At 52.8% G+C, this 25,812-nt stretch overlaps 11 protein-coding genes across 11 annotated transcripts; 5 read left to right on the top strand and 6 right to left on the bottom strand.

Moving 5' to 3' along the window:
* Positions 1-711: 711 nt before the first annotated feature.
* Positions 712-3,560, top strand: QC761_001530 (uncharacterized protein; the record flags this gene model as incomplete). The annotated part of the gene is made up of 2 exons (XM_062871985.1): positions 712-1,341; positions 1,400-3,560. The coding sequence occupies 2 exons, from the start codon at positions 712-714 to the stop codon at positions 2,054-2,056; spliced, it is 1,287 nt and encodes a 428-aa protein (XP_062730612.1). The 3' UTR covers positions 2,057-3,560.
* A 271-nt stretch (positions 3,561-3,831) lies between these two features.
* QC761_001510 (uncharacterized protein) lies at positions 3,832-5,374 on the bottom strand. Its single transcript, XM_062871981.1, has 2 exons — positions 4,461-5,374; positions 3,832-4,402 (listed from the first exon to the last, which is right to left on the bottom strand). Exons 1-2 carry the CDS (start codon positions 4,688-4,690, stop codon positions 4,225-4,227), a joined length of 408 nt encoding a protein of 135 aa, XP_062730613.1. The 5' UTR covers positions 4,691-5,374; the 3' UTR covers positions 3,832-4,224.
* Positions 5,375-5,522: 148 nt separating this feature from the next.
* QC761_512650 (uncharacterized protein) lies at positions 5,523-8,364 on the top strand (the record flags this gene model as incomplete). The annotated part of the gene is made up of 3 exons (XM_062880432.1): positions 5,523-6,821; positions 6,880-7,817; positions 7,878-8,364. Exons 1-3 carry the CDS (start codon positions 6,804-6,806, stop codon positions 8,362-8,364), a joined length of 1,443 nt encoding a protein of 480 aa, XP_062730614.1. The 5' UTR covers positions 5,523-6,803.
* Positions 8,365-9,612: 1,248 nt separating this feature from the next.
* On the top strand, positions 9,613-11,508 carry QC761_512640 (uncharacterized protein; the record flags this gene model as incomplete). The annotated part of the gene is made up of 1 exon (XM_062880431.1): positions 9,613-11,508. One exon carries the CDS (start codon positions 9,613-9,615, stop codon positions 11,506-11,508), a length of 1,896 nt encoding a protein of 631 aa, XP_062730615.1.
* Positions 11,509-13,091: 1,583 nt separating this feature from the next.
* On the bottom strand, positions 13,092-13,623 carry QC761_0076170 (uncharacterized protein; the record flags this gene model as incomplete). The annotated part of the gene is made up of 2 exons (XM_062872773.1): positions 13,092-13,288; positions 13,464-13,623. The coding sequence occupies 2 exons, from the start codon at positions 13,621-13,623 to the stop codon at positions 13,092-13,094; spliced, it is 357 nt and encodes a 118-aa protein (XP_062730616.1).
* Positions 13,624-14,423: 800 nt separating this feature from the next.
* QC761_0076180 (uncharacterized protein) lies at positions 14,424-15,322 on the bottom strand (the record flags this gene model as incomplete). Its single annotated transcript, XM_062872774.1, has 2 exons — positions 14,615-15,322; positions 14,424-14,541 (listed from the first exon to the last, which is right to left on the bottom strand). The coding sequence occupies exons 1-2, from the start codon at positions 15,052-15,054 to the stop codon at positions 14,424-14,426; spliced, it is 558 nt and encodes a 185-aa protein (XP_062730617.1). The 5' UTR covers positions 15,055-15,322.
* A 4-nt stretch (positions 15,323-15,326) lies between these two features.
* QC761_512620 (uncharacterized protein) lies at positions 15,327-17,328 on the top strand. Its single transcript, XM_062880430.1, has 4 exons — positions 15,327-15,884; positions 15,935-16,980; positions 17,038-17,113; positions 17,170-17,328. Exons 1-4 carry the CDS (start codon positions 15,789-15,791, stop codon positions 17,200-17,202), a joined length of 1,251 nt encoding a protein of 416 aa, XP_062730618.1. The 5' UTR covers positions 15,327-15,788; the 3' UTR covers positions 17,203-17,328.
* On the bottom strand, positions 17,260-18,369 carry QC761_0076200 (uncharacterized protein). The gene is made up of 2 exons (XM_062872775.1): positions 18,070-18,369; positions 17,260-17,822 (listed from the first exon to the last, which is right to left on the bottom strand). Exons 1-2 carry the CDS (start codon positions 18,087-18,089, stop codon positions 17,588-17,590), a joined length of 255 nt encoding a protein of 84 aa, XP_062730619.1. The 5' UTR covers positions 18,090-18,369; the 3' UTR covers positions 17,260-17,587.
* Positions 18,370-18,596: 227 nt separating this feature from the next.
* QC761_512610 (uncharacterized protein) lies at positions 18,597-19,884 on the top strand. The gene is made up of 2 exons (XM_062880429.1): positions 18,597-19,261; positions 19,317-19,884. Exons 1-2 carry the CDS (start codon positions 19,087-19,089, stop codon positions 19,838-19,840), a joined length of 699 nt encoding a protein of 232 aa, XP_062730620.1. The 5' UTR covers positions 18,597-19,086; the 3' UTR covers positions 19,841-19,884.
* QC761_512600 (uncharacterized protein) lies at positions 19,865-20,531 on the bottom strand (the record flags this gene model as incomplete). The annotated part of the gene is made up of 3 exons (XM_062880428.1): positions 19,865-19,959; positions 20,023-20,073; positions 20,100-20,531. The coding sequence occupies 3 exons, from the start codon at positions 20,529-20,531 to the stop codon at positions 19,942-19,944; spliced, it is 501 nt and encodes a 166-aa protein (XP_062730621.1). The 3' UTR covers positions 19,865-19,941.
* A 1,031-nt stretch (positions 20,532-21,562) lies between these two features.
* On the bottom strand, positions 21,563-24,698 carry QC761_512590 (uncharacterized protein; the record flags this gene model as incomplete). The annotated part of the gene is made up of 2 exons (XM_062880427.1): positions 24,304-24,698; positions 21,563-23,938 (listed from the first exon to the last, which is right to left on the bottom strand). Exons 1-2 carry the CDS (start codon positions 24,364-24,366, stop codon positions 21,563-21,565), a joined length of 2,439 nt encoding a protein of 812 aa, XP_062730622.1. The 5' UTR covers positions 24,367-24,698.
* Between the last annotated feature and the right edge of the window lie 1,114 nt (positions 24,699-25,812).

A 25,812-nucleotide genomic window follows, 5' to 3' on the forward strand; every position in this document is an offset into this window, starting at 1 on the left:
TTGCACCTTGAAAGGGTGGCCGGCGTTGAATAGGTGCCTATCTATAACGCATAGCACTGTTGTTTACGCATTCTCAAAATAGTTGGAAATTGAACCGCCTCAAGCAACACGATATCCATCTCATTAATGAGATTCGTGGAGAAATTGGAGATTTTGGGAGTTTGCTCCTGCGGGAAACTGTTGTGGGGAAGTGGGTCTGGTTAAGTGGACCGCTGTCTCGGCAATAGATGGGTGCCCGGCTTAATTTCAACGTCACCTCTTCCACCACCCATAAGACTGCTATGACACAGGCACTTTTCATTGGGGTTGTCTTCAAGTCATCTCAACGTTGATCACCCACGGGGCATGCGGGGATACCGGAGCCGGCAGTCACAAAATGTCACACAGGACAGGAACCACGTCGTATATCGGACCAGCTCCTGCGGGAAACGCTCGAATCAGCGTTGTGGTGGTGTTGATGGTGAGATCACGAGACCCTGAAACGTGCTTGTCTACGACAGTGGCAGTTATTCAAGGGAAACTGTCCGGGTCGCAGGGAGGTTGTGGTATGGTATAGGACATCATCATATCAACCGCTCAATATGTAACACAATTTATCGAGGTTCTTCTGCTCCGTTGGAGAAGCCATGAGTTCATCTGATAAATGCTGCATTGCCCCGATCATGTGTAACGACCACAGAAACCCTCGTCTCCTCACACGTTGGGGTCATCATGAAGATTGTTTCAATGTTTCTGGCGCTGGCCAGCCTCACTCAAGCAGCACCAAGCCACCAAAACCAATACCAAAATGACCTCTCTAACCGACAGGCCGGATCCTGGCCCTTTGGCCCTTTTGTCACCTCCGTCGGGAAGATTCGCGACACAACCGGCAAAAACATCGTGTACGCCGGCACAAACTGGCCCGGCCATGGCGAGGTCATGATCCCGGAGGGTCTGCAATACCAGTCCATCGAATACATCGTCACCAAGATCAAGAGCATCGGCATGAACGCCATCCGTCTCACTTTCGCAATCGAAATGATCGACCAAATCTACGCCAACAACGGACAAGACATTACCATCCAGCGCGCCTTCACCCAAGCACTTGGCCAAGCCAACGGCACCAGAATCCTCAACCAAGTCCTCGCAAAGAACCCACAGTTCACTGCCTCGACAACCAGACTCCAAGTATTCGACGCCGTTGCCGCCGAGCTAGCCAGGCAACAGATTTATGTCCATCTTGACAACCACATCTCAAAAGGAATGTGGTGCTGCTCCGGCACCGACGGCAACACCTGGTGGGGAGACACCTACTTTAACACCGCCAACTGGGTCAGAGGACTGTCTTACATGGCTAACCACGTGTGTTTCCCCTTCCCTCTTCCCCCTTCCCCCGTTTCCATCTAACCACCCCCAACAGGGCCGAAACTGGGCCGGCCTAGTCTCCATCGGCCTCCGGAACGAGCCCCGCGAACCAACAAACAACAACGCCCTCCGCTCCTCCTCCTACAACTGGCAATCCCTCTACAACTTCCACAAACAAGGTGCCTCCGCCATCAGCAAAGCCAATCCTGCCTTGCTAATCTTCCTCTCCGGCATCAACTACGACACCACTGTCGCGCCTTTTTTCGATGGTTCGACCCTCCCCCCAGGGAACACCCGTTTCTCTCTGTCAGACTTCCCCGGATATGCGAACAAACTCGTGCTGGAAGTCCACAACTACGAAACGGGGATAAATAGCTGTTCCTCACTGCAATACAATCTCTTTAACAAGGGCTTCAAAGCCATGACGTCTGAAGCAAAGATCCAGTTCCCGGTTTTGTTGACTGAGTTTGGGTTTGCGATGGATGCGAATACCTGGCGGGGTACATACGCGACTTGTTTGGCTAGTTATCTGCCCAGCCAGAAGGCGGGGTGGACGATCTGGGTGTTGGCGGGGAGTTATTATGTGCGGGAGGGGATACAAGATTATGATGAGGGGTGGGGGTTGTTGACGCGGGATTGGAGGGAGTGGAGGAGCCAGGGGTATGTGGATGGGTTGTTTAGGGGAATGGTGAGGAATTCTCTTGCGGGGTAGGGGGTGTGTCTTCGGGGGGTGGTGGAGGTCGTTGTGGGTTGAAATGATGGTTTTGGTGGACTGGAGGATGCCAAAGATGAGGCCTAGGGTGAGGACTACAACAGCCATCCAGAATGTGTACCATTCATTGTACTGGTTTGCGGCGGATCCACCACCATTGGATGAGGGTCCTTGGTTCGGCTTCGTCGAAGACTTCTTTGAGAACGATGAGGCGGTCTCGCCAGTACGAGAAGTTCTCTACATATGTGCCGGAGTTGGGAGTGAAGGGTGCCGCAGGTGGCAATTCTGGTGTCTCTCTGATCTCGTTCGTTTCACTTTGCCCGGTAGGTGCAAGGCAAAGTCATAACGTCCTTGGGAGGAGTTTATGGGTAGGAAAGGCCGAAGATGGTGCACGGGCCGCTTCACGGATTCACGTAAACAAAAATATCGAATCAAAAGTGCCGAACCAATGTCTTCAACCACTTGGGCTGGGGGGTGGTGGGGGCCGATTCTGTATGCCCAACGAATATGCGCAGTTTCCAAAAGCCAGAAGCAATGACCCCCTACCCAGCCTGTAGATTCGAGACCACTTATTTTGTCTCGTTCTCACCACTAGCTGCCTGGCTGTTCCATTGTTTGCCATGCCGTAACCGTGTCTGGCCGAGTACACTAACGCCAAACGAGACTTATACCTTAAAGTAAGGAGCATGATGTGGCTACTTTCTTAATTTTGCAAATTGCTTTCGGTGTCACCACGCATCGCTACCGAGCCGGAACCCAATCCTTGTCTTGGAGAGGGATACACACACACAAGACTTGCAATAAATCGCTGCTGGCAAGCGATCAGCCAAGCGAGGGACCTCTTTGAGGCATTGTCAGCGGGGCTATCTGTTGTTTTACGTGACTGGGAGTTCCCGGACGATGTCTTCCTGGCTTGGTCCAGTTTTATGCTAGGTCCGTCTCCGGAGAGTGCGATGCCAATCATCATTGTCTGCGGTGCTTCCCAGGCAGCCAGGGAGTCATTTTGCGAAGCCATTCATGCCAGCGGCGTGCTTCCACATCATATCCTCCTCGACCACCGACCCGCGGCCCCTGATTTCAACCGTGTTGATCCAGTTCAATAAATTATCGCGACAAGTATGATAGATCCCACCTTGCCGATTATATATTGTAGCTAACCTAGTCCACATATCAGATGATCCTTTTCTGAGTCACGCATGAGAGGCCATTTGCATTGACATGGTACCCATTCGACAGTGGAGTTCACAAGAGGTTATTGTGTGTTGTCTTATTAAGTCCAAACCTCGCGTTCTCTCTTCTAGCCGCCTTTGAGGTGTTGTTAGATGGGGAGCCGCCTTGCATACGAGTTAAGGTACCCATCAATCACTGAGATACCTTCAGATAGGTACCTAGACAATGGAGTACTCAGAATACAGATCTCTCATTGTAACACCAAAATAAGAATACCTAGCCGAACAATGCATCAATGCGACCTGCTTTATGTTTTTTGAACATTGCTACCGACTGACTGACTAAGGTACATCAACATGAAAAGCGCCACTGGCACTACGTCCTGACCGAAATGGAATCTTCGGCAAACACAGGTTTCCAATATCGAATATTGTCAACCAAGTCACTGGCTCACCTCGACGAACTGTCCCTCGATTCGTGAGTACCTTACTGGTTCACCAAACCTTCTGAATGGCCCAACCTGTCAACAAGACCCCCTCACCATAACCATGTCAAACACCGAAATCACATCCGAGCCAGAGAGCAGAGAAACTGGAAAACTCATCATCGGTCTCATTTTCGGCCTCCTGGTTGTCCCTATAGTAGTCCTAATCTCATGCTGTATCATCGTGCGTTTCAAGGAGAAACTCAAAAGACTAGACGCCTGTCACAGGTGCGACGCCTAGCTCTTCAGCCAAGAAGCCGCACGGAGAATCATCACTGAGCGCATCAGGCGTGATGGAGAAGAACGATATCCTGAACTCATCGAGTTGGCTGAGCGGATTGAGAGAATAGAGCAAAGCAGTGCGGTGGAGCATGTTGAGCTTGCCGACTTGCCCGGCCGGCGTCAGTCTTTACGGCAGCAAGGATGGGGCTCGACTTTGAAAGCAACATGCTGAAAATTGCATCGAGAATCGAGGAGGTGTACTAAAACAACATGCAACAAAACATCCCGACAATCATTGCCACTTCCTCAACCCAAACCCGCCTCTCCGACTCAAAACCTTGATGTCGGGCTCCTGACTCAGCCAGCCCTTTTCAACAATCTCATTCGCCCACTTGAGTCCCCCGTCAATCATGCCGTCTTTCTTTCTGTTTTCGGGGTGGTATTTGCGGGCTGTGGGGAGGTCGTTGAACCTGAATCCAAATTGTAAGTGTCACCCAGCATCGCACTGCGGGTTCAATAGGTGCTGACCTCTCAACCAAGACCATCTCCCCGGTTGCTTCCAGATAAAACACCTCCCACTGAAGACACCCCGGTTCATTCTTCTCAATCCACTCGCCCGCCTTGAGGAGGTTGGCTTCCACTTGTTCTTTGTTTTCGGGGTTGATGGCTAGCGTGATGATGATGTCGACTGCGGAAGCTGGTTCTGGGGGAGACTTGGAATGGGTGGTGGAGGTGTCGGAGGGGAGGGCCGAGGGCATTTTGTACTGTTGAACAAACGGACCAAAGAGAAATGTATTGGGATAGATGACGTGAAGATATGCAAGGAAACTGGGAGAGATAGCGGTAGTATTTTTGAAAATGACCTTTTCGCCGATTGGTTATCGTCAGGGTGGGGAATGTCCGAGATGGGTGAGGTCGTCGAGGTGGCGGCGAGTCAGATAGCTGCGGCCTAGCCAACATGGATTTCCGCCCCTAGATCCATCGTTCTGAGGTCTTGGGGAAGAACTGTCTGTTGTATCGCCCCGGTCATGTGTTGAAGTCTCATGTTGATGCACCTAATGCTTTTCCATCCAGCCCGCATGTGGTAGGTAAGCATGATACATAACAGAAGAATGTATTGCTTTAAGCCTCGGTCGAATCTCAGATACGACATGGTGTAACAAGAAAGCACACATGTCTACAGTCAAGTAGGTCAGGGGTTATACGCCTGTTGCAAAAACCTTGCCAAAAGTCTTGCTGAAAATCTTCGGACATCAAATATTTGCAGCAGTAAATTGTCCAGTTGTACCACTGCTGGGATACTGAGCTCGCATCAATTCAGGTGTACCGCGGGTGATGCTCCTGGCTCACGCCGTCGGGGTTCTCAAGACGAAGGGTATGCTCTATGAGTCGAAGGCATAGGTATAAGGAGCCAGGACAAGACACCGGTCCCAACTCATAGCCGACCGGGGAGCGCTCCCCATTTTCAACAAGATATCAGCCAACGACAAAATATTTCCGGGCTTCTTTCCATGGAGACCATGGATTTGGTACTAATAATGTATATGGCCGCCACGTCGATAGGTTGCCGTCATTCCAGGACTCTCTACTGCTGAGAGAGTCTGGCCATCGGCATTGGCTGATCTGTGACGGTGTTGATTGCGGTATATAGTCGAATAACTCGCGGCCTCGATGACTATCCAACAACTTTTGCTTCTGAACAACGCCTTGCACCAAGCCACGGATCTAGACCTGGAACATCTGGTATTTCTCCTCGTGATATAGATTCAGTCTTTCGCCTTTGAGCCCAGACGAGGTTTCCTCCCTTGCCTGACAACACATGTGCCGCTGGCCGGTCCCAGAGCCGTCGTCGGCGCAGTTCATCTGGCAATCTCTCGGAAAGATATGCAGTTTGGGATGGGTCCTTGCGGATGTTCTGGATCTGGCCTTGTGTCGCCATTGTCCACTTGTCAAAGACGCTGAGGACGGTGCTGAGGTTTAAGATGAAATGTTGTCAAATGAGAAACTCGAGGTAAAATACCTTCCGGGTGTTCCGTACGGGCGTCATACCTTGTTCAAAGGTCGATGGACACACGTTGGGTAGGTTCCATGCCCTAACCGCCACAGTTGCTCTGCCTCAACGGCTTTCCATGACAGTTTCATATTGACCGACCGGCAGCGCATCCCCTACGCCCGGCACCGAGACCCACAACGTAAGCGACCCGAGATCCAACCCCGGACCGGACCGGCGCCAACATGGAAGATTAAGTGCCGTCAACAAAACGGCGCAGTCGGAGATGTGGAGCCGCATTCAGGGGCCATCTGCAACAGCACGGCGTCACGGCCCCCAACTCGGTGTAAACCCTTGCTCGTCGACGCCATGAACTTGTGTTGGGGCTCTTGGACAACCAACAGTCCACACTTGCGTCCGTGTTAAGATGAGAAAAAATGCAGCTCTTTTGATGCTAAACAAGGGTTTACGGACTGCGAGGGTCTTTTCATCCTTTCCGTCACATCACCTGTGCCGCGTGCGCGTCTGGGAGGTTGTCCCAAGGCCGAGAGTTAGTGGTTGCAACTTATACCACGCGCTACTAGTTCCAGAATGTTGGTCGTATGATGGCTGTCACCTAATTACGCGGTTTGCCCAAGGCTGAGCTCTTTAACGTATGAGTACGGCACGACCACACATATCGGCATCAAAAGTTACAGGTAGGGACCTTGTGATCATATCAATATTGATGGGACAAAAGTTCCCACCCAGACGCCGAGTTGTGGTGTTCCTGAGCTGCCTACCTATATATACCCGGCACGAAGTCGCTCAGATGAGTTTGATAACCACCGACATTACTCGAGATAAGCGACAAGCCCTCCTTCGCTTTCTGTCACGCAGTCATGTCTCTCTCCACTTGTGTACGTCTTGTCCAACCCTCGAGCTGTCTTGTGAATGCTGATCTAACAACCACAACAGTGTGCGGCTATTCTGGCTGCTCTCGGAAGCTCCAAGGTCTCTGCTCCGGGGAACTTCAGGTACACATCATCGTTGTCGTCCTACTATTCTCTGCAAACATCCCAGACACAGCCGGACTGCATTGTGCAGCCAGCATCAGCTGCCGATGTTTCCACCGCCGTGACTATTCTCGCAGCCAATTCTGCCAATCCGGCATGTCGCTTTGCTGTTCGGTCAGGAGGACACATGTTCCATGCCCAAGCCTCCAACATCGCCGGTGGTGTTACCCTTGATCTGAGAGACCTCAACGAGATTACTCTTGTCAATGGAAACGCAGACGTGCGTTTGGGTGTGGGCTTGACCTGGGGAGAGGTCTACGCTCAGCTAGACCCCTTGGGCCTGACCGTTGCTGGCGGAAGAATCGCGAGCGTGGGTGTTGGTGGCTACATCGTCGGCGGAGGACTGTCCTTCCTCTCGCCAAAGGTTGGCTTCGCCGCCGATACTGTCTCCAAGTACGAAGTCGTCTTGGCCAACGGCACATTGGTTGAAGCCACAGCCACCCAGAACTCTGACCTGCTGCGTGCTCTTCGCGGAGGTGGCAACAATCTGGGCATCGTCACCCGCGTGACGATGAAGACACACACCCAGGGGCTAATGTGGGGAGGAACCATGATGCACCCTACCACGACACTTCACAACCACCTCTTGGCATTCATTGACTTCAACAAGGCCACTGGATACGACGAGAATGCCTCCCTCATCACCAGTCTTGTCTACTACTACGGCATCAGCCATACCATCTCAACTCAGATGGCGTACACTGGGCCCCCTTCGTCGTCGCCACCCGCTGCGTTCTCTAACTTTTTGAGCGTCCCATGGGTCACAACCAACTACGCCAGGGTGAACACCATGAGAAACCTGACTGTCGAAGCAGGAGCCAGCATTCCAGGTAGCAGCCGGTATGTTTCCCCCCGCTCCATTCCAACTCCCAACCCCATCATTCACTAACCCTCCCTCAGCAACCTCTGGTGGACCCAAACAGCAGTCTGCAACCTCCAAGTCCTCGGCGCGGCCTACCAAATCTGGTGGGACTCCCACTCCTCGGTCCAAAACATCCCCGGCATCGTCTGGACCATGACCTTCCAGCCCCTCCCCCCCAGCATTTACAACCGCAACCCGACCACCAACTCTCTCGGGTTCAACTCCCCCAGCCGCAGCAATCAGCCCTTGGTTGTCATCCAGCTGATCGCTTCGTGGGCTAGTTCCCTCGATGATGCTTTTATAAGGACAAAGGCGAGGGAGTTGTACGATTCTCTTACGTCGGAGTTGGTGACCAAGAGCGCGACGGATCCGTGGGTGTATCTGAACTATGCGGCTGATTGGCAGGATCCGATTACGGGGTATGGGACTGGGAATGTGGCTGCTCTGCAGGCGGCGAGGACGAAGTATGATCCGAACGGGGTTTTTACTAGTAGGGTGCCGGGGGGGTTTAAGATTCCGGTTTGAGGGGGTGATGGGGGATAGGGAGGGTTTGTGGGTGGACTTTGAACCTTTGTCGGTTGTGTCTCATACCTATTTAAGTGGTGGATCGGATCGGTTTGGCTGTGATTTTCAGTCAGGGTGTAATGAAGACTAAGCAGCTTCTCTTCTGTGTTAGATGATATAAGTGACGTTAACTTTTCCGCGTATCTTGGTTCATGTTGAAAAGTGACGATGTCTTTCCGGGGTTGATGATGAGCTGTGAAACTTAGTATGGGGCCGGCTCCAGCGTGGCAATCACGGGAGATGTCGAACCAGTTCCCACATTTCCAGATATCACAAGGTTATTAACTCTATAGCCCTGACCTTTCAGCAGCGGCCTTCACTCTGCAAAGTTTCTACCGCAACATCGGAAATCTCCCCTTACGACTTTTCTTAAAACGCTGCATTTTACAACCAAACCCACCTCAAGCCATTCCAGCAACAAGAGAAGAGGCACCTCAATCTTCACACCGCAAACAACCTCGTCGCGAGAATGTCTTTTTACGAACATGGCTCTCACTGGTCAGTTACCAGCATGGCACGTTTGTCAAATCTATATTATGTTTCCAATTCCGTTGGCTTATACATCTTCTTCAATTTAGTCCGCCCGACAGCGTGCCTTTCACGATCGTTACCCTGAGCACCTCGACCTTTGGTATGTCCCACGCCACGATGACTGCCTATTATACGGAAACTTTGGTCAGTGGTACGCGGTAGAGCGTACTAGAATGCTTTCGACCAGAGCCCCCACCGATTTCATGCTCTTGGATGAGCTTACCACAAGACGTTCGATCAGAGTCCACGATGATTACAGAGCCTCGATGGTAGACCTTGTGAACCGGCGGTTAGGGCAGACATTCCGTTTGGATGAGCCAGACGAACCCGCTGAAACAAAAGGGACGATTGGGGTAATTCTAGATCGGATAGGAGAGCTTTGGAGAAGTGTTTTCAAGCTTGGTTGGAAGTTTATCTTTGGGATGATCTTTAAGCTGAACAGCTGATAGGGAATGGGAACTTGCAATCCCGAGCCATGCCGACTTGAGTTCGACGACTGCCCCTCTGAAAGGTGTTCTGTGGCTTGTGAGCATGCGCAACGAGTTTTCAGCTGGTCTTGGCATCTCTGAATCACACTGCTCGAGACGACAGTGACCCTTTCCATTTCTCTTCTATCCAAATCAACCTCGACATCGAAAGCCAGTAACTGAGCTACTACAAGATTTTGCTTTTGAAAATATGAGCACCCGATACGAATATTTATATCTCGAAACTGGACACATCCGCCTCCTTCATATTCTCTCTGTTTCCCCCGAGATACGCGTCCGCATCGATGTTGTCCCTCTCGACACCGACCCCGCCCCCATCTACGCGGCATTATCCTATCTCTGGGGCAAAGACACACCGTTCTCTCGCGTCATTGTCGAGCCTCATGGGCGATACGTCGATATCGCACGCAACCTGACCGTATGCTTTCAACACCTCGATGCTTTCATCGGGACCAACATTTGGATCGACGCAGTGTGTATCAACCAGGAAGATGACGAGGAAAAGTCGCGCCAGGTTTCACGAATGGGGTCCATTTATGAACGTGCCACCAAGGTGCTGTCCTGGCTTGGCCCCTCTGCTGACAACAGTGATGCTGCCATAGACGGCATCTCCAACTATGGGAAGGCGGCCGTGGATGCCGGTCTGCTTGACATCAAGAAGGAACTCCTCGAGACTTGGCCAGATGTGGGTGACGACCCTGCCAATATGCGCGCAAGGGATGCAGTGGTGGAACTCATGGTCAAGGCGAACGCAGCCGAGGGTGATGCAGACCGTGCTGCTGAGCGGTTCCCACGTCTTGCATTTGCTGCGATTACTCGTCGGGAGTATTTCAATCGCGTCTGGATCAAGCAGGAAATTACGCTTGCGCGCAATTCCATTGTCCTTTGTGGCTTCAAGCAAACCGATGCCGAGTCATTCCACGCCTCTCTTCTGTTCTATGGCCTGCTGATTGTCTGGGAAACCAACGAGTACAGAGCCGGTCGACATGCTCGAATTCCGGGACCCTTCTCCATCGAAGAACTGATGGCTGCGCCAGACGGCCCTTGGGCCCTCTTGAAACAAACGACCACGGACCCCGCCGCCGGATCAGCCTTCTCAGGCCGGCGCAAGTTCCTACGTGAAGGTGGCAAGAAGCCTCTATTCGAACTCCTCCACACTTCATACGTGAGGAACGGTGCTCTCGGCCTGCGGTCCACAAAACCCTTGGACAAGATCTACGCCCTGCTTGGTATCGCGGCAGACGCAGTTGAATCGGGAATTTACACAGACTACACCAAGACACCCGACGAAGCTTTCGAACAAGCAGCAAGGTTCCTCATCGCCCAAGGCCATGTCGATATCCTCAAGTGGTGTCGCACACGACGGGTCAACCCACCGACATGGGTCCCCGACTTCGGTGCCAATCTCTCGTACACGTGGTCTGACGATATGGGCGTCCCGTTATTCAAAGCAACAGGGTCCAAGTCCCAACCGAAAACTTTAGTTCACGAGATGAATGGCCCGCGACCCGCCTCGCTTCGACTGCATGGTGTTTGTCTTGACACTGCTGCGGCGGTTGGCAGTGTCTTTGTCCACAACGACGGGATGAAATATCCCCAGGAAGCCGCTCGCCAGTTGTTTCTTAACGTCAAGGCGTTCCTCGAGCGGACATCAAAGTATACAAAGGACCAGTGGGACGATGCGTTATGGCGCATTCCCATCTGCGACAGGGAGTACCACCCTACATCTATGTACTTTCAGCGGGCTACCCTCGAACGATCAGGCAGGCAGTTTGAACTGTTACGCACCCAACCGGTGGATGACGAGAAGGTTATGGCGGAAACCATGTCTTATCAGGCCACGATGCAGTATGAGAATGGTGCGCGTCCTATCCTTTTGACGGCTGGTTATGTTGGGCTGGGTCCGATGGAGACAATGGCGGAGGACATCGTTGTGCTCTTGTATGGCGGGTCGACCCCTTTTGTGCTGAGATCTACGAGGACTCGGGGCGAGTATTATCTTGTTGGGGAGGCGTATATTTACGGCGTGATGGACGGGGAGATGATGGATAAGGGGCTGGAGGAGGAGGTGTTTACTCTGTGCTAGATCCCCGGGTGCGTGACGTCTCTGGCACGTTGTGCTTGTAGAGGTAGCATCCGCTTCTGAAAAAGGCGGGGCTGGCAGACTTTTTGACTTTCGGGTCATCCAGTGCACACCCACCAAGCAATCTACCAGATTACATCTCACCAAATGGATGTCCTTCTTCTCCCGTATCCGGCGACTTCTTCCAGCAATTCGGGGCGGCCCATCAAAGCACAAAGCGTGTACGCTACGGCTCCCCGTTGAACTGATCGATATAATCCTCCATCACTTATCCTCGGAATGCGTCCTCTGTTTAGCTTTGACCTGTCGCGCACTGTTCGTCAGGTATTCGCCGTTAAAGTCGCTTGGCAGCTCTCGCAGGTATCATGTTCTCATAATCACGCCGGAGCTCCTCCACCATCACAACACTGAGACCCAGTGGTTCCAACAAGGCGAAAGCCTCCTTGTTGAGGCTTTCGGGCAATATTCTGACAACCAAATCTCCACCACCAGCAAATTTACCTCTTTCAACTCGAGTCAGTCTAGAGAGTGACTTTGCAAATGTTTGAAGCACCGCACGACCACCAGCCAAGTTCCTTGATGAATTGTGCAACATTGTGTTGATGGTCGGTACCTCGGAGATGTTGTGACGAAGTCTCTGGCTCGGCAGCCTTCAACATCTGATCTAGGGTTGTCTCATAAGGTGTCGTATGTTTCGAGAAAAAATGGAAGGTAAACCGCGTAAAGCAAGAAATTTAGCCATATGGGGATCGTGAACGTTTCTCCTCCGACCTTAATAAGGTCCAGACTGTTAACATTTGCACCATATCCAAGTAGAAGAAGAAATGCATCGTATTCCAAAGCTGTCATGAAGTCTGACAATATTTTTGGAGGCGATGACGTGTTTTCATTCACAAGAACCATTGAAGTTGTCATTTCGACCAATTGTTGCCATGGTGTGCCCTGACAAAGAGAGAAAATTCGTGTGTAGTGTGTGATGGTACACATTGCGGAGAGAATATTGCACTCCATCTCTCGCCCACCCTCACTTGGAAGCAAGGAGTCGTTGGGGCTGTACCCGGAATCCATGATGGCTTTAGCAACCCACTCAAAGCCTCCTTGCTGGAGGGCGAACGTTCAAAAATAACCGACAGTGGAGATTGGCATATGAATAGAGCGAACGACGACCTATCAAAGTGGGTGGTGCTCGGCAGCTTTGTGGCCAAATACCGCGCCAAACCAGCTCCCAGGACGTGGTAGAGATATAACACGCGTGCTATTATGATGGTTTTGGTATCACGCACTTCACCATTCGCCTCCACTGTGCCAATACTCATGTCCATGTTGTCCAGTAAGGTGGTAGTAAAAAGGAGGGTCTCTCCGCCCATAGATTCCAATCTCCTAGCATAGTCCATCATATCCTTTACCATCTTGGCGGAAAGGGTTAGGGCAACCAGTGGATCTTCGGCTTTCGGGGCCTTTACATAGGAAGTGAATGCAGGCGGCTGAAGCCAGCGAGACCGTTTTGTGTGGGCCATTGAAGCTCTCAGAAGAGATAGAAGCGGGCAGAAATTGGTATTGTTGGCTTTTGCCTTTTCTTTCAGCGTTTACTGCATCTCGGGGGTGGAGAGAAAGTCATAAAGAGTTCGGTGGAGAAACTCAATCTCATCATGATTGCGTTCTAGCAAACCCTTACACCAGCCGTTGACGCGCCGAAAGACACTGGCTGCCTGAGATGTTCGTTGCTGTAGGGTAGCTATCATCCTCTCTGGCTCGCCGAGGGCATAATCTTCTTCCTCGTACTCTGTCGTGGAACATGTACATCTGTATATGAAGGGGCTTTTGCGCATGCAAAGCAAAAAGAAGTGCTCTCGCCATTCGATCTCGGTAGAAAGGGTCTACCGAGTCAAGTATGAGCATGAAAAACGGTTCCAACTCGCTAGGAAAGCTTTCAAGACGTCTATTCAGATCTTGAATACTGTCGTCGTTGGTAAGGCCCTCGCGGAGAAGCCAAGTCACAAGCGTCACCCAAAGAAACACCCCGCTTGATCTGTCGATGATCTGCTGAACCAGGGAGTCTGCTTGGTCGTTGCCGGTCTCGGAGACAAGGCTGTCCCAACGAGGGTAAGACCGTAGCATGGTCTTCGTATATTGTTGTATGTCGGTTCGGGTGACATCCTGCATGTACAGCTTCGAGTCTGTGTCCCCTCCCAGCGCATTCTCGAAAACGTTCCACGGTCGGCTGGAAACACAAAGCTTGACACATGGTGAGCGGGAGAGGTCTTGGAGGGTCTCGCAGATATCCAAATGATCTCCTGCATATTCATCCAGGCCGTCTATGAAGAAGCAGAGTCTGGAATACACAAGTTCTCAAGCAAGCTTCTTCAGGACAGACTGAAGTTCGGATTGCTTCCAAGGTTCCTGAATCTACTCGTTCTTGTACCGCTGTGGCAACACCTTTCGAATGAGAGTCGGTACTTGGGATAGGATCTTGTAAATAAGGGACCGAAACAAGCCCTCCAAAGACCGCTGGATTGGAGTACCGTAGATTGTGAAGTAATGTCCTGCCAGAATGACCTCTTGGCCCTTAGACCACTGGGTCAACAGCTTTTGAGTGTTGGTATTGTCGGCAATGAATTTTATAAAAGTCGACTTGCCAGAGCCAGGTTTTCCAGACACCCAGAATAGTCCTCCGTACCTTGATAACAACTGCAAATGCCACCAATGGCGTCCATGTTGCTGCCTTGAGATGGTGGGAATGCCCAGTGAAGAGTGACTTCGTGTGGCTCTGGTATTATGTCATGCCTGAGTGACAGTTCAGGATGATGTAGAGACTTCAACACAGTGGCCTCAAGTACGTATTGTCGAGTATCCAGTGACAAGGCCGGAAGAACGATGCATAGTTGGTTCAGGTCTTGAAGTTGAGTGTTGGGGCAGCCTTAGGGTCCCTGTACCAATTTCGTCCAGGGTTGCAGTGTATTAAGTATCTCTTTGTGTCTTAGAGAGTTGAAAGCCCCCCATTGTCGAAGGTCAGACTGCATCCGTTGGACCACTTCACTGCACAGTCGGAGAATGTCAGCTACAAGGCCTGAGCAATAGTATAAGTACCTATGATGGAAGACTGACCAACCTTGTCGTAGGACATAGCTCAAGAATGATGCCGCTCCTATGATCGGAGATCCGTGAAATCAAAGCTTCAATGTCATTGGCCTTCCACACCTCTGCAATGGCGATCTTGAAACTGGCCCAGCACTTTGACGCTTTGCCGTTCTGCGTCATTGCCCTTAGCTTTGTCGTGATAGCCAAAAGCTTCTCGCAGTCCCTCTCGCACGCATCGGCACGTGTGAGCATAGGCTCCCATTTCCTTGTGGAATTATTAGAAGAGGTGTCGCGTTTTAGTTGAGTGGTGAAATCTTGCAGTGTTCGACAAATATCATCAAGGTGAGCACTTTCCTCGCTAGAACTTCCAGCTGACGCTAGGATATTTCCAGCATTGCTGAAAAGCTTCCAAGTGAACTCCAGAAACTGCAGCACATTGCCTGCCACGGCGAGTACGGCGACTGGCTTCATGGTAGACCAGAAGTTCGAAGAACGCAGAGCAGAGATTGTTGCTGGCGCAAAAGTGCTGAGGTGGCTCAATCTGAGAAAGCGGGCATCTCATTGTTTAGCGGTGAAAACACGGTGGTGGTGATGTTGCAGAATGCGCATTCGGTGGTGGCTGTGCACCAGCAGCCTAGCACTATGCCTCGTGAAGGTGTTGGAGGTCGCGCCACAGCACATCCATCATGAAGTTGGACGTGTGTGGACGTGCATTTGCAGGCAGCTGCCACCATCTGCGGTCATTTGCTTGTGCAGTTTTTGCGTTTCAGCAACTCATCATTCCACACAATTCAAGAGATGAGGGTCATTAACAGAAGTCACAAAGTGTCTAGGTAGCCCAAGGTACGCATTTAATTACACATATCCCGATACTGTTGTTACGGCAAAGATCCGCACCATAGAAAGCTTATTCCCACCTCAACGTGCCCGCCAAGATCTTTGACTCTATTTCGATTGTTGGAGCGGTCACTTCCGTCCCCCCAAGGCTCGCCAGACCCCCGTCTGCAACGTCGTCGCTCAAAACACCAAACGGGGCATCTCGGCAATGCTCCCTCCGAGCCCTGGCGCTGAACCTGGAAGTTGCGGGCCGGCGGACAATCCATCCATGTTCATGGTAGCGGAATGCAGTGATATAGCATCATGATCTTCGTCGTTTATTTCCTTTTTTCTTTTTCTTTTTTTCTTCACCTCAGGTCATCGCCAAGATGAAGACTGTCGCGGTTCTTTCTCTGCTGGCCTCGTTGGCCTCGGCGGCTTCGCTGACGCTGGTCACGGAGAACTTTGGTCCTAACCCCCGCAACGTAAGTCGTCTTTCTCCAATGACAAAAGCAGTGTGCTGATACTCATCCAGAACCCCTTCTACATCTACGTCCCCGACGTCCTCCCCCCCAACCCAGCCATCCTCGTCAACCCCCACTGGTGCCACGGCACCGCTCCCGCCGCCTTCTCCGGCTCCCAGTACGCCACCCTCGCCTCCCAGCATGGCTTCATCGTCATCTACCCCCAGTCCTCCCCCGCCCAAGCAAACTCGGACAAGTGCTGGGATGTCTCCTCCAAGGAAACCCTCACCCACAACGGCGGCGGCGACTCCCTCGGCGTCGTCTCCATGGTCAAGTGGACAATCAACAAGTACAACGCCGACCCCAAGCGCGTCTTCGTCACCGGTGTCTCCTCCGGCGGCATGATGACCCAGGTGCTGCTTGGATCTTACCCCGATGTGTTCGCTGCCGGCGCCGCCTTTGCTGGCGTTCCCTTTGGCTGCTTCGCCCCTGCTGGGAACAACACCGGCGCCTTTGGCTACTGGAGCGATGATTGCGCCAAGGGGAGGGTGACCAAGACTCCGGCTCAGTGGGCCGACTTGGTCAAGAGCGCCTACCCGGGGTATGATGGGTGGAGGCCAAAGTTGCAGTTGTTCCACGGGACAAATGATGAGATTTTGGATTATGTCAACCACCAGGAGGGGATTAAGCAGTGGGCTGAGGTGCTTGGGGTCGGGGTCACACCTGTTAGTGTTACTCCTAATACTCCTATCAGCGGGTGGACAAAGAGTGTGTATGGTGCGGAGGGTTGGTTGGAGGGGTATAGCGCTGCCGGGGTGCCGCATGATATTCGGGTGCAGGAGGCGACGGTGATGGCTTTCTTCGAGCTGGCTTGCAAGGGGGAGGATTGCTTCCGGTGGGGGGATGGCGAGTGGTTTGATGCTGAGCCTAGTGCTACGACGAGCTCGGTTGTGGTTTCGACGACGGGGGCGCCGGTTACGATGACGAGCACGAGCTCGACCAGTGTGAGAGTGACGACTCCTAGCGCTACTAGCACCAGCTCGAGGGTGACTACCACGTTTGTGACTTCTACTTCTACCGCTGCGCCAGTTGCCGGCCAGCCTTTGTGGGCACAATGGTGAGTTGTACTTGTTTGAACTTGGATTGATGTAGATGGCAACTGACACAGAAACAGCGGTGGCATGGGATTCAACGGTCCAACAGCATGTGCCGTAGGAACCTGCACCATCTACAATCCCTATTACGCTCAGGTAAATCCCCAATGGCCCCGTCCTTTTTTCAGGCCAGAGCTGACTCAAGGCTACAGTGCGTCCCAAGGACAGGGGTTCCCATCTGGTAACCATCTCGATGGTCACCAACATATCACCAAGTCATCGGACAAGGTTTACGTCAAATGAGTGTGTAAATATTGTCAAAGCTACATAAAGATTCCTCCAAATACAAGTTTCAATCCACCCCCAACATTGCTGAGAAAAAGCGCCGGTTGTCGAATATGTTGCCGAGACCAGATTGAAGCATATTACAGGACCAGAGTTCATATCCCATCTCTATCCACTTTTTGAGACACCTCCATCGTACAATGACCCATGATCCTCCACATTACTATCCATCACAATCCCCAGTTTATATCCCAGGCGTCTGCTGGTCTCGCTCCCAAATGTATCTTGCAACTCGAAAGGCTTGGGGGGAGACACGGGACTTGTTGGTATCATCGCGGGAAGGCTTTAGATACCAGCGATGGGGTTGGTGGCAGAGTTGCCAATGGTCTCGCCCAAGACGTTGGCAACGACTGGGATACCGGCGGCCGCAGGGACAAGGACGGTGACATCGTCGACCGAGACATCGTTGTTGTTGAGGATACCGTCGTTCTGGGGAGTAGGAGCGGCCAAAGCCAAGATGGCGAAGAGCATAAGAGCGATTGTGGTGAACTGCATTTTGAAATTTGGGTTGGTGATTGGGCTTTGGAAAAGCGTTAGAGAGTTGTGGTGAGAGTGAGGGAAGTTTGTGTGAGGGTGTTTGTTTGTGAATGTGTTGGATGCTGATGAGGAAAAGGATTCTGGATGAGAGGAGAGGAAGAGGTCTAATATACACATCTCTGTGCCTTAGATGGATGGTATATCGACGTTGCTCCCTTTGCTGGACCGTCAAGTGATCGACGTCTCTATCAGTCGCTGTAATTGCGACATTCGGCTCACAGAAGGCTTACTTGACACTTTGACATCCCATGTCGGACCGGTTTCAATTTCTTCCAGACATTCTGGCTGGTCCCTTGAGAAGCGACACGTACAGACATATGTGCCCTTGACCAGATTTGGCGTTGTGCTCGTGGATGCTGAGTGAAGAGCGGTGTCGAGTATGCCGTGCGCTTGGACGTTGGTTTCTCAGACATACAGCCAAGATCAAGGCCACGAGGATCTCACCGTGCAAGGGGCTCCAAAGACGCGAGCTCCCACCCCCCTCGGACGTTTATTTCTTCTTTTGGTGAAGTTGTTTCGGATGACTGGCGGGGGATCTATTGATAAGAGAGAAGCAATTGGGTCGATACCAAGGATGAGCAGGTCTCGTTGCAAGACGGCACGAATGCAGGGTCGCTTGCGGACAAAAATCTTCCAATCAGAATTCTCCAACCTCTACTTCGAAGCCTCAAATGGAAATGGATAGCGAGCTCTCCCTTCTCAAGACATACCCTACAGGACGGCCTGCAGCATGGTAGATCTCAATTCAGCATGTGTTGGCAGAAAAAGAAAGACATCAGAGTCGGTTAAGAAAGCAAAGGAATTCAGCCAAAGCCTTGCAATCCTCCAACTTGCTCATATTTTGAAACCCGTACTTTCATGAATAGAATATGTTTGATGACTGAACCGGGCCGAAGTGGGCTTTTTGGAGTTGGGTCGTGGCCAACCTCGCACCACCACAAACACCGGGAAGGCTCCAACTCAAATCGAGGACGACTCGGGAAGTAGGCGCTACCTATTAGGGGCCTATGAAGTCACCACGACATCGGGATGACGTTGTAGTCACATTGAGATGATGCCACGATGCCCTGTGCCAGGCCCCTTAAAACTCTCTCCTCCTGCTCGTGTTCCCATTGTTTCCAGACACAGTTCATCGCATCACAACCTGGAACATAGGTAACTTCTGCGCCTGTTCACAAACCATCACCACACAAAAGCCACCGCCATCCAAGCTTCATCCACCACTGGACCCCTAATAAACAGCCAAAATGGTCTTCACCTTCCCCGCAGACCTCTACTCCACCGACCCCAACTTCACCACCCTCTTCCGCCTTCTCGATGATTTCGATACCTACTCCCGCGAAGTCCAAGATGAATCAGCCTCCACCCCAGCCCCTGCTTCACGCGGAGGCCGTCACCGCCGCGGCCCCCGCCCCCGCTTCGGTAGGTACCTCTACCACATCCCCAAGCACTCTTGTTAACCTGTCCCACAACTCAGACATCCGTGAGACCCCCAAATCCTACGAAATCTACGGCGAAGTCCCCGGCATGTCCCGCTCCGACATCCACATTGAACTAACCCAGGAAAACGTCCTCCTCATCCGGGGCCACGTCGAGCGCCCCTATGACACCACCCCCTCCAACAAAACCAAGGCCAAACCCGTCACCGTCACTGGCGAGAAGTGCGACGATTGTGACTGCGGGCCTGGTAAGCCGTGTGAGGAGTGTGACAAGGCCAAGTGTGAGTGTACACAGGGGAAGCATTGCAATGTCTGTGGGATGGATACCTGTCCCAAGCATGAAGGGGAGGGGGCGGCCAAGGCAGAGGGGAAGAAGGATGGGAGTGAGACGATTCGGTATCTGTTGAAGGAGAGGTTCGTTGGGGATTTCAGCAGGGAGTTTGCCTTTCCGGGACCGCTGCAGGAGTTTGATATAGGGGCTAGCTTGGAGGATGGGATTTTGAAGGTTGTGGTGCCGAAGCAGGAGGTTGCCAAGGGCGGGAGGAAGATTGAGATTCAGTAGATGAGAAATGGTAGACGAGAAAGGTGTGATTAGTGTAGTAGATATGTTATGTACAAGTATGGGGAAAGGTATCATGTTTGCTCGTAAATCTTGACCGTCATTCATATGTCCTTTGCTGTCTGGTGGTTGTCAGGATCAAGTCTCACGATGTCATGTTGAACCAAAAGAAAAAAAAGACATACCTCAATGTCCACTTCCACTGCTAATACCTGGACCTGGACCTGGACCTGGTGCTGTACACCCTCGCAGGGCGACTCACTTCCCTAACCTCAATACTCCGGCTCCTGCTCCGGCTGCTCCTCGACCTGCCACGTCCATGATGGTGGTGGTGATGATGATGACCGTGCCTACTCCCGCTCCTCACTTTCTCCTCATGGTAATAGCTCGGCTGCCTGTTCCTCTGGGACAGATGCTTGATGAGCCAAATAATGAGAATAACCGCGACGAGAGTTCCGATGACGATGCCGGCGATCTCGCCTCCGTTCAAACCACCGCCCCCACCAGCAACAACCACTGCCTCGGTGTTGGTGGTGGTGGGAGCGATGTAGATTGTCCGAGTCTCTTGCAGGACCTGAACCGTGGGGTCAGGGAGGTCAGTCGGGATGGGACCCCAGACGGTGACTGTCGCGACCTGGCGGACGTTGACTTGGCGGATTTGGTTTTGTGCCGCGGGTGCGATTGGTGGCGCCATGGTTGGTGATGTCTGTCCTGAAAGACGACGAGAATTCGCTGCTTGGGTAGGTGATTTGGTGAGTGAGATGGATGAGCCTGATCAGCAAAAGGGACGAGGAGATGGTGGGGACTGATTACCGCTTTTAAAAAGTCAGCCAACATTTTCCTGTTCCTGTGCCTGCTTGAATGGGCGCCCAGTGGTGATGTCATTGAGGCCGGTTGGGCCCAGTGGGCTCAATGTAACGCCCCCAGTCGAAGGAATGCCAAGATACCTGACGAGCCAATGTGATTGCGAAGATGGCGCAGGCTTGCATGGTGGGCAGTTTTGATGGTGGTTGGAATGTGATAGCCAATGAGAGACCGCAAACAAAATGTTATTATAGCTTTCATGTGGCTTTATTAGCCACATGAGAAATATGTTGAAGTTGTCAAAAGTATAAACGCAGATCCAGATTCGACAAAAAGCCTCCCTCCCAACTGATTGGTTTGTCTTCAACACAACCAAACGATTCCCCGTAACGCAGAAAAGAAACAAGAAAAAAACACAAACGTGCCTCCCAAAATCCGATAAAATGCTAAGTTGAGTTTCGCGAACGATGTCTGTAGTTTCGAAGGAAAATGACATGGCTGTTGGGGATAGGAAGGGTGAAGGCGTTTCCCATCATGTTCCGAAGTGTTGTATGTTGCTGTGAACCACCTCGCAAGAGGCGTGCTGTGTCTCTGTCTGTGTCCGATATTTGTTGTCTAAAAGCATGAAAGGAATATATGAAAGATAGCCGTAACCGTCCGAGAGAAATTGCGACCGAAATTCCACAAAAGTCCACCCGACCTGACCCGACCCATCATGCCATCACCTCTGCTGCTGATGCCTGACATTTCCCAGCCATGTCATGAAATGTTTGTTTTGTTTCTCCCTCTCCATACCCTTCATGAGAATGTAACAAATGAACACAAGAAAAAAACCAAGATCGCGAATATTATTTCATGTATCCTGTCATTCCATCCAATTTTGAACATCCAAAGTCATATCGTCGCTGGAAGACTTCCAGCTTACTGCGGAACCAAGACCGCGAGCTGGTAGGTCTGGCCAGCCCTGATGTTGGTGATGCGAGCCTCTGGGAGGGTTTGGCCTCCCTGCCTAACGGTGACCTGGTCGACATCGGCACGGCGAATGTCGAGGTGGAAGGTGGCACCGCGGAATTGGCGGGTCACCTTGATCGAGTTCCAGGCACTTGGGAGCTGAGGCTTGACGGTCAAGCCCTTGTCGTCGCCGCGAAGACCGCACAGGCCTTCGATGAAGCAGCGGTAGACCCAGGATACCGTGCCCGTGTTGAACAGCTGGCTGGAGCGGCCAGCTGTCCGCGGGAACTCCTTCCAAGCGCCACGGTAGTAGTTGGGGATGTAAATCGGGAGTTGGCCACGCTGGCGATAGTCGGCATCGCTCGGCCCCGGAATGAGCTGCCGCAGCAAAGTGTAGGCCCTGTCCTGTTCGCCTCCGAGGCTGTACAAGCTGTGGACGAAAAAGACACCGGCGTGGTTGTACACGGCGGCGTTCTCGGCCGAGCCAATGGCCTTTTGGGTCACACGGCCGATATCCTCGCGCATCTTGGTGAAAGGCGGGGCAAACATTTGAATGCCGTATGGGGTGTTGAGATGCTCGTCGATCTGAGGCAGAATCCTGGATATTTGCTCCTTGCCGGCTGCGCCACTGAGGATGGCAAAGGTCTGGGGGTTGAGCCAGATGCGACCCTCGGGGTCCTTCTTGATACCAAAGGTGACGTTGTCGTCAGTGATACCACGAGCAAACCAGTCGCCGTCCCAGAGATGCTTGTTGGCCGCCTCGTTGCACGCCGCGGCACCCGCTCGGTAGCGCTGGGCAAGGTCGGTCCTGCCTTCGTGCTCGCAAACGTTGGCCCAGAGGTTCGCGGCAAAGGCCGTCGCCAAGGTGAGCCAGCCGGAAACACCCCTGCCCTTGTAGCCGACCATATTCATGGGATCGCACCAGTCGCCTTGGGCAATGTAGCTGAGACCGCGTTCGTCACGTAACCTCAGGAGCCAATCCATGGCACGGCTGAACCTCTCAAAGACGGTGAGCTCGTCGCCGTTGGAGCTGCGGACTTTCTCCTGGAGCAAACCATAATCGCCAGTCTCGGCCAAGTACACCTCGAGAGTCACGGGCAGCCAGACACAGTGATCGGTGTGGGGGATCTGGTTGATGTACTTTAGTTCAGCACCCTCGGCCAGAAGAATGCCATCGGGCATGGCGCCGCTCTCTTCCTGCTGTGAGACGGCAGTGATGAAAGCCTTCCTGGTGACCTCTGGCTTGATGAAGTTCATGCCCATGTTGTCCTGGAGGTAGTTGCGCGTCTGCGGGTCGGTGGTGAGGCGGTTGACGTCGCCATGGTAGTAGACCTGGCGAGGGAGCCAGTTGTTGACAAAGTTGTCCAGATCCTTGTCCGGAGTCTCGATGCGGAGGCAGCCCTGGCCGCGAGCCATGTAAGAGGCATACTCGTCAGCGGTGCGAATAAAGGCTTGCTTGCTCAGATAGCGAGTGCGCATGGTCCGGATCTCGGCTTCGTCATAGGCGGGGCCAAACATGAAGCGGTACTCGCGCTCGTCTCCCGCCTTAAGCGCCAAGCGGTACTGCACGGCGGCTGTCGGGGTCTCGTAGCGCGCGTCACCACAGCTCAGCTGCGGCTCTTGCAGCCCTGACGGGTTGTGGAGCCCACCTTCACCCTCGAAGTTTTGTTGGTTGGCCTCCCATGAGTCTGGCGTCGTCTCACAGATGAAATATGTCTTGTCCTTGAGATACTTGTTCTTGAAGTACTCGGCCGCCTTTTGGTACGGAGTCACGCTGCTGGCGACGATGCCGACCAGCTCCTCGTTCCACTCGGCCGACTGGTTCATCCAGGACTTGTAGCCAATGGGAAAATACGGAGTAACACTGATCCTGCGCGGACGTCCAGACACATTGGTCACCTTGATGGTCCACAGCTCGGCCACATCGTGAGTCGGCAGACCCATCACCATCTCGACACGGATGCCGTTGGACTCGACTGCCCAGGCCACGTCGCTCTTGCCAGTAGAGAAAACGAATCGGTCCGGAACGGTACGAACGGGCTCATGGGGGGCAGAGAAGAGGTGCCCTGACTCTTCGTCCTTGATGTACACAAAACGACCTGGGTGATGGGCGTAGTAGTTTGGCTCCGGCTGCATGAAGGTTTTGGCCTCGAGATTCGGAGCATGGGCGTACTTGGCCGGCTCTGGCTGCATGAACTGAGCGGTGGCATATCCACGGCAGGTGATCTGGACCATCATCTTCTGGTTCCACAGGAAGCCAGCTGCCTTGGGCATGACAGTAGGACTGGTGAGCTCGTAGCGGTCGCCATTGTGCGTGGGACGCAATATCGTCGCTTCTTTTCTCATCTTGGCGGGAGGTTCGGGATGGAGGGAGGGTGAGACGGCGGAGGTCCTTTGATGTTGGTGTTGTTGTTTATCTTATCTCGAAGGGACTCGGAGCTCCTGAGACGGAGGAAGGGGGCAATTAAGAGGGGAGCGGATCTCTGTAGGGAATCCAAAGAATGGGTGCTGGGACTGCCGAATGTCTTGTCAATTCAACTTCCGAAACTCGGAAAAGAGCTTGAGCCAACGTCATGGGCACACAAGAGGGCGGCCCAGGGGGCGTGAATGTTACGAGGCAGTCGGTAACCCTCTCAGCTGACCAAATCCCGCCCCAACATTTCCCATCTGCAGGGGCTCAACCGGGAGAATTGCTGCATAAAATAGCTCACCGCTTGTTGTCTGGGCACGAAAGCACGGGATTTGGCAGCCTTGGCTGGACGGTGAACCGTCATACCAGTCACAACAATACCACGGAACACGCCCACCGACACCCCCGCCCTGGATCATCGAGATGAGCTGTCACGTCCGGAACCTCGATGGCTGTCTCGAAATCTCTTTTTTCCCGGTGTTTGTTTTGTCGTGGAACCACCGACGTGGGGCCATATTAGCCAGCCTGACAAAGAGTTGCCGGCGAGTGGGATTCGAAGTATGGAAGCCTCAAGTAAATGGCCTGAGAATGATCAAGAGGTGCCGAAGAGCGCGGGCTGCCTCGGTGCGGCAGTGTATAGAGCATGCGGATGCAAATTGCAGCATCCCGGACCCTCTTTTGCCAAACTGACAGGGCGTTGGGCGGGTCTGATCAGCGCCCCCCACGCGTGCCCCAGGGCTTGTCCCAGACTTCCAGCGGCATCCCCCCCCGGCGTCCCGAACTTTCTCCAGTTGTCCACCCACCCCCCTTCCCCCCCCCAAGCCCACGCGGGGGAACTGTGTCGCTAACTCGATCTGGAGCTCCATCGACAAATCTGACAACTGTTTTTGGACGGCTCTTTCAGACTTTTCAGACCAGATGACCTCGAAGCGGGCTGTCATCAGAATTCCAATTCAGGCAGGAATCCCGCTGTGCTCGGCGGACTCCATAATCTACCCTGTCTGTCCTCCTGCCCAAGGCCCAGCCTACCCGTTCCCAATCACCCAATACGCGCTCCTATCTCGGACGGAACATCGAAGCAGTTGCCATTCGTTGATGCCCAGTCACGCCAGTCAGATGATTGTGGGAAAATGCAAGCTCGGCACCTCCACGGGCGTCCCCAAGCAGGAGACAAGGTCCACTAGGCCCAAAGCAGCAGGCGCAAGGAATCTTGGCCAGAGATTCCATGGAATTCCCGAGATCCTCGAATAGATTGGACCCCCGCAGCGGACGCCTTGGATATTAATTGATTGTGATGGATATACGCGGCAGAATCGACCCAACATAAACCCGGGTTTCGAGTCCAGTAGCATGACATCACATGCGAGCGTCAGGTCCACCGAAATGTCAAGCGAGACGGCAGTCACGGCAAGTGTTTTCTTGATCTTGCTCGTCCGGTGAGGACGGTGAACGTTCGGACAAAATTCAAGACAAAAGGGGCACAAAAGGGGCGTCTGAGGGCGCAAAAAGCTCGGAAAAGTGTCAACAACAGCCTTCCCAGGCACTTCTTGGCCTCAACGTCCAAATAAGAACCACACTATCAAATCTAAAAGTAGGGATGGGTCCTACAGGGCCCCGAATCGGGATCTCCCGGCTGCAGATCCGACGACTTGGGAACTCGGGAGCAAACGGCTCGCTAATCTCCCCCGCAAAGTCAAGCTCTTGGCGTCTGGAGGTTACAACCGGGACCTTGCAGCCTGTATGGCTGTGTAGGATGTTTTGGTTGGTGTTGAGATGGTGGAGGGTGAGCTGGGATGGCGTTGTAGGCCTA

The sequence above is a fragment of the Podospora bellae-mahoneyi genome, chromosome 5 (assembly GCF_035222275.1).
Source record: "Podospora bellae-mahoneyi strain CBS 112042 chromosome 5, whole genome shotgun sequence".
NCBI classification, from domain to species: domain Eukaryota; kingdom Fungi; phylum Ascomycota; class Sordariomycetes; order Sordariales; family Podosporaceae; genus Podospora; species Podospora bellae-mahoneyi.